Source organism: Centrocercus urophasianus, unplaced genomic scaffold, assembly GCF_019232065.1.
Source record: "Centrocercus urophasianus isolate 14NV4802_14NV808 unplaced genomic scaffold, USGS_Curo_1.0 seq_10, whole genome shotgun sequence".
Taxonomy (NCBI): domain Eukaryota; kingdom Metazoa; phylum Chordata; class Aves; order Galliformes; family Phasianidae; genus Centrocercus; species Centrocercus urophasianus.
Window position 1 is genome coordinate 19,114,430 of NW_024884142.1, and position 6,589 is coordinate 19,121,018.

Consider the following 6,589-nt stretch of genomic DNA (forward strand, 5'->3'; position numbering starts at 1 on the left):
TTTTTTTTTTTTTTTTTTTTTTTTTTTTTTGCCATTTAAGTGATTTAGTGCTGGGAGCAGATTTTAAAATAGATATAAAAAAAAAGAAAATAGAGATGGTGCAACGAGGAAGTAGAAAGAATATGTTTCTTTATCCCAATGAATATCAGTATGGGCCTGAATTGTCTCTCCATTAGTATGATTAATCTGCTGATGACAAGGTAAAGAACAAAGGATAGAAAATAAGAAATAGCAAAGATTTTAATATCAATTTGATTTAAAAAGTGATTAATTATTTCACAAAATATCAGGGTAGGGATCAAATTCTCCATCTTCTGATGTCATAATTATGGTTCTGTGATACTGTTTAACCAACCAGGAAATCACTCCATACTGGTCACAAATTGTCATGAATACATTCTCAAGCATGTATTTAAAACTCAGCAACGTTGCCAAAAGTTCTTGGCTTGCTTGGGTCAGGCTGGAATTGAGAGCTGTAAAATCACTGAGAAACAAAGAGGTATCCTCTGTATCAGACTATTCTTTACCCTTTCCACAAAGGAATAATCTGCACACTCTACATTTTCTGAATTTCCAGAAGAAAAAATGATCAGCACAAAAGCAGAATGCCTGTCTAGGTAAGGCAATAGACCCTTCTAGTGGCAGACAAAAACATTTAGAAGAAAAGGAAGCAGCATCTGATATGTATATGGAAGGAAACCATTATGTGGCTTCCATTATAATCATTAATATCACCATTTTTCTCTGTTATTCTTTACCCATTATGGTATTTTCCATCATTATCCCACTCAACAAGGCATAGAACTTGTTTCTTAAAACAGAGCTTGCAGAAATATTTCTTTCCTCTCTCCCCCTTGCTCTGAATCTCTGCAATGTGTTTTATTTACAGCTTCTTTCAGAGCTCACCAGGGCACTCCTGCTGGTGCAGAAAGCAGATAACAGCCAGCTCTCTAGTAAGGACATTACAAAACTTAAATGTAGTGAAGAAACATTTCTGAATAACAAAGCAGACAAGAGCTGCTTATAACTGAGCATTTTAACATCTCTATTAGTTATATAAGACCGTGAGTGAAGCTGGAAAAATACCAACTGCCAAATGGATAAACCCAAATAATTTTAAAATAAAAGAGGTATCTAATTCAATTTCAGATAAATAAAATGATTTTTCTGAAAGGAAAGATGCTATGAGAACTATCATGAAAAGACTGAGTTTCAAATTAATTAATGAAAAATATTTAAAGAAGCATCCTTTGTGGCAGAGGATGCCAGCATTAAAATTTTCAGATTTCTTCTTCATGAAGTCTTCAAAAGTCATTTGTTTTCTTCGGAAACCAGTACTATGACCACAATATCTGCATTTCTGCCCTATAATGCATTCCTGTATTCTGTGCTTAAAGATCATTATTGACAGTTTAAATGGTAGACTCAATTTTCGCCAGTTGTTCCTCTAACAGATCTTTGAAAAATTATTCAACATAATGACTGAAGATTAATGCATCATTTTGCATATTATTTACATCTTGAGTCAAACAAAGAGTAGTTCATGTAACAAACTCAGAACATCAGAAACCTGCCCTTTCAGTTAAATGCTTTGATGAACACAAGGTAGCAGGCCCACATTATAATCTTTACCAAAACAAATTCTTTCTGAATAGAGATGGAAAATTTTATTCTTAACAAAATTCTAATAACAAATGTACCTATTCTACTCTGCAAAGGGTTTGTTTTCTCTACAGAAGAGGAGGCTATGGTGCTGCAATTTTGTCATCGGATATTTGTCATAGGAAAGGGATATTGCACTTATTGTTCTAAAAAACACGATCATTTTTACTTTTAAAGAAAAAAAATCTCTTACATTTTCACAGAGAACACTGTATCTACACTAATCTACGCTTTACCTGAGATACTCAATACAGAGTGCTGTCCCTGGAGATTTTCAATGCCAGGCTGGACCAGGTTCTGAGTAACCTGATCTAGCTGTGGATGTCCCTGTTCATTGCAGGTGAGTCAGATTGCGATGACCTTTAAAGCTCCCTTCCAGCTCTGAGGATTATATGATTCTATGGTTCTAGAAGCATGAGCCACAAAATAGCCTTACTGTCTGGCAGTTTATGTGGGTGTCAACAGTCAGAAAAAGTCCAGTACAGTGTGGGAAGCACCTGGGAAATATGACCTAAGAATTTTCTCCTTAATTTATTATTTATAGAAGTTTATTTTACAGAAGACAGGATAATTAAGTAAAGTAGCATCTTGAAAGAGCTACAGTACAAGTGAGCTGGAGAGTGATCATGACTTAATTTCATGGAATCATGCAGGGTAGAAAGGAAAAAGTAGTAGTCATGGCATTAACACGGTAAAAGTCCTAATTATTTTTAATGTCATTACCAAATGCTCCTACATTTTTTGCTGCATAGCAGCAGTAACAGGATATCCTAAAGCTACATAGAAGTTTTTTTAGCCATCGTTTATTTCAGTATCATTCTGTTTTCATTTGTTTTCAAATATTTACTGGCATGTTCAGTAAAAAGCCTTGAAACTTTTGAAATTTGTTTCTCTTTCTTAGTTAGTGAACACTCAAGTGGTGATTCAATTATTCTTGCCAGAAATACAAGGTCCAAAATTTATGCAGTGTATGCTGCATTATGCAACAAATTAAAATTTACATTTTCTAAAAGATGTATCTGTTATGAACTGTCACTGATAGGTATTGGTTCTCCACAAGTCCTGACTTCCATTAGGCATTTTTGCTCCAACACTGTAGCTTGTGCTGATCCCCATGATGTGGGAGATTTGCTGCTGGGAGGGTTTCCATTTTGGTGAAGGTGGACCAGTGCAAGTCCTAGAACAGGCAGGAAGACTAGGGTGGAATAAACATCAGTTCCTGTTATGGACAATTTCAACTCATGCAAATAACAGCCTTACTTATACTTATTAGATATCTATTCCATTGCTCTGAATGCATAAGAGTCTGGATGTTTGTGACCAACAACAAGAAAATGTCCCTACATTACAGACAGTGCCTCAGGGATACACTCATGTATTACAGCGGTGTATTAGGGAACCATGCCAAATAATGACAAGACAATATCCTGCTGTTCAGCTCCCATATGATAATGGCAGGTAGGAAGTAGAGAGAATACAGGATAGTACAAGCAAGAGATATTTCAGCCCTTTGCAGATAAGTTTTCTAGCTCTACTTAAACCAACTACCTGTCACTTCTGGCATGCTTTCAGGCTTTCACAGCTGATAAACATTTAATATCTTGTGGCAATGCAAAAGCCATACATCTAAAACAATTGATCTTAATCAGTGTGCATTCCCTTCTAAGCTTTGTACAAGCACTGAAGTGGAACATTAACTGTATCATGAAATGCAGAGCTGTCAACAGGTAGTTCATCTGTAACCTGCCAATCTGTAGGCCAAGAACATTTGGAAATGTAAAGTGTCACCTTTGGGAGGAATAATAAGTGCAGAGACTTCTGGTGTGTGGAACAGGTGAAAGTCCAAGACAATTATTGAACATTTGCCTCAAAAGGATTTTATAAATGATTCAAAATATATCTGCAGTGTACTGTGGGACAAAGTCAGACGTTGCAAAAGGAAAATTCTGTTTTTCCTACTTTTTCTTCCTGACCTTAGGCAAAGATGCAAACACTACTGGGGTTTATAAATTCATCTGAGCAATGTATTGATGAACAGAGACAGAAAAATGAGAAAAAGGAACTCACACTATAGCATTTGAAAGGAAGAATTGAGGAAAGGAATATGTTTTGAAAGATTTCCTGCATAACTGTGGATAAACTGACGCAGAAGGAAAGTGGAAGAGGAAACAGTGCAACTCTAGCAGTAGCTTTTCTGTACATACATAATCAACAAGATAACTAATGTGCCTGCTACTGGCTATCCAAAGAAATGATGCAGCTACTCAGTAAACTGCACTGCAGTATTAATCACACCTTTGTTTTCACTTTTCTTTCAGATTATTAACAAATTTTAGCCACTATTTAATAAGTGTTAGGAGGTGAAATTGTGATGATCTTGCTCAGTTCTAAATATTACTAAATATTACTAAATATTACTAAATATTTTTCAAGAATAAAAGATTCATTTTACAAAGGCCATCAAGACATCAAAATGTGCTAAGATTTAGAAAACTGTGGAAAACAAAGAAATATATATGCTAAAAACAAAAGTGAAAAAAAACCATAAGGTCATTTGAATGTGTTATTTATTTAAACTGCTTCACTTGGATTTTTCTATCACAAAAATCACATTTGATAAAGTGAAATGAACTGTTTCCAGACTAATTTCCAGTCTTGAAAAATCATAAGCTCTTCTTCAAATGATGTCAACAATTGCCTTATTCACATTATTTGAGCATTTTTCGAGATTACTTTCAAAAGTAAACCTACTTTGAAATGCTGAGGAATTTTCTCTGAACCACTTGGACTGCTACCAGGTTACCATTTACAGCTTCTTCTGTTTGGCATGGTCAGGTTTAACTAATGTTTTTATGTGGTAGCAAATCTAAAAGTCAAGTCTTAAAGAGAGGGGTTCCTTAAGAATTTACACAATAGTGTGCATAAAACAAGTATGCCCATGTCCAAGTTTTTTCTCTGTCTCTTCTCCCGGCAGATAGAAAGGGTTGCCCAGCTGCGTCCCAGCAATGAGACAGTGAAGGAGCACAAGCAGCTGGAACTAATTTTCTACTGCTGGGAATTAATGTAGCTTCTCTAGAGCTGCTGGAGCTACTCAAATTTATACCAGAAGGGAATTTGGCCCATGGACTTAGAGGGAAACACAGGGAACATCCCAGGCATTTTTAGGAAGTTACTGTGGGCATACAGAGGGATTCTAGCTTTTTGCTTGTAGTGATAGAATAGTGTGCGCTACTATATGCAAATGCTGCTGGTTTGTAAGCTAGAGATGAGAAGATTGCAGCACATCATCAAGATATTGCTATAACTAATTTCTCTCTCAGTGACCCTGCTTGATGAAGTGGTTCTCAAGGAATGATTTACTACTACAGAAACTTCACAGTGAAGGACCTTCAAGTGCATAAATATTAGGTATGTGTGATTATTTTGCAGTTAGAGAAGCACAATCTTACCATAGGTTACAGGAAGATGACAGTAACATTAGGAGCAGAGGCAGAGTTTCCTTCCTGCTTTGAAACTTGTAAATATGCTCAAGATTATTAATGTTCTTTATGGAAAAATAAATTGAATGAGTTTAGCTCACTTATTTTTACATCTGACTTCTGCCTTTGTCTGCTGTTCCTATCCAAAGACTTCATACTACACATGCAATTAGTAGTTTTACTTAAGGTCACTGATTCTCTAACTGTTTCAAGGCAGCATAGTCCTTGTGGCAAAGTTATTTAAAAGTAGTTCCTTTGGACTATGCCACCTGCACCCCATAAAAAAAATTCCCTTAAGTGAGATAGAATCTCAAAATGAAGATCATTTTGGACCAAAAAGAGCACTGGTGGTGTCATCTCCAACTTGCAGCAGTGCAAATAAGATGTAGTAACAGGGTCCATTTAACACATGACTGATTCTTCATCTGGAAGATATTTGCAAGGAAATGGACTTAATGATCTACAAGACTTTTATGTCTAATTTCTGTGACTCATTTCATATACAAAGATGGTCTAGGAAGCAGCCAGTGACTCAGAGCAGGTGTATCTCTGGCATAAAAAGTATCCATTTCTTCATCCTGATGAAAATTTCTAGTAGCCTTAGGAAGTCTGCACCATTACTTCTAAGATATGTTATATCTTTCTAGCATTTTTAATTGAACATTTATACTTCATGTTTTTCAGAAAGAGATCTTTTGGACTCTACCCAAAATAACAGGTATTTTTAACTTTATTGAAAGTATTCATTGTAATGCTTAGACGAAAATCAGCTTTAAAAAGCACTTATATGAAAACTGAGCATCTGTAACTTCACCCAGCTCAGCAGAATGACTCAAAAGTGTCACTTTCTAATTTCAGTCAGTCTCTATTCAACAAACAGTAGTGGTTCCATTCATATTAATGAAACCAATCTGATCTTCTACAAATATTAATGGAATCCGATTTTTGATCACTATTTCTGTTACTTTTGATAATCTCTTTAAAGAAAGACATGAGAAGGTAAAATGAGCTAGACTTGCTTTCTAATCAGTAACTGTTTCAGTTGATCTGTGTCTGCTGCAGAATTAGACCACACACAACACATACATGTGAAGAAAATTGTGTATAAAGCACAACAAAGTATTTGCTTGATTAAAATCTTGAAGCAGGTGCAAAAGTATTTTATATCAGCTTCCCTGCTCAGAAATCATTCTGTCAGTTCCTTACCTGTTGAGTGAAATCTCCGTTTTTGTTCATGTCCACTTCATTCTAGTTCAAGTCACCGTTAGATATGGCTTGGTAAAAGAATAGTGGAAAGACATCTCATATTTATAGGCCCAGACACAAAAAAGGTTAGTTAAAACAGAACTGCTGCAATGTTCTTTTCCCAGAAAGCCATTCAAATGACAAACCATAGAAAGCAGCCCTGATGTGTCATGGCCAGGAGCACTGTTTTCTGGAACACTGTT

General features: G+C 35.7%; 1 protein-coding gene across 1 annotated transcript in view; it reads right to left on the reverse strand.

Moving 5' to 3' along the window:
• LGSN (lengsin, lens protein with glutamine synthetase domain) overlaps positions 1 to 6,377 on the reverse strand; it is a 17,247-nt gene extending 10,870 nt beyond the window's left edge. Inside the window, exon 1 of the mRNA XM_042829283.1 lies at positions 6,348 to 6,377. Within this exon, the coding sequence (XP_042685217.1) occupies positions 6,348 to 6,377 (30 nt within the window). The remainder of the gene's footprint in view (positions 1 to 6,347) is intronic.
• Positions 6,378 to 6,589: the final 212 nt, after the last annotated feature.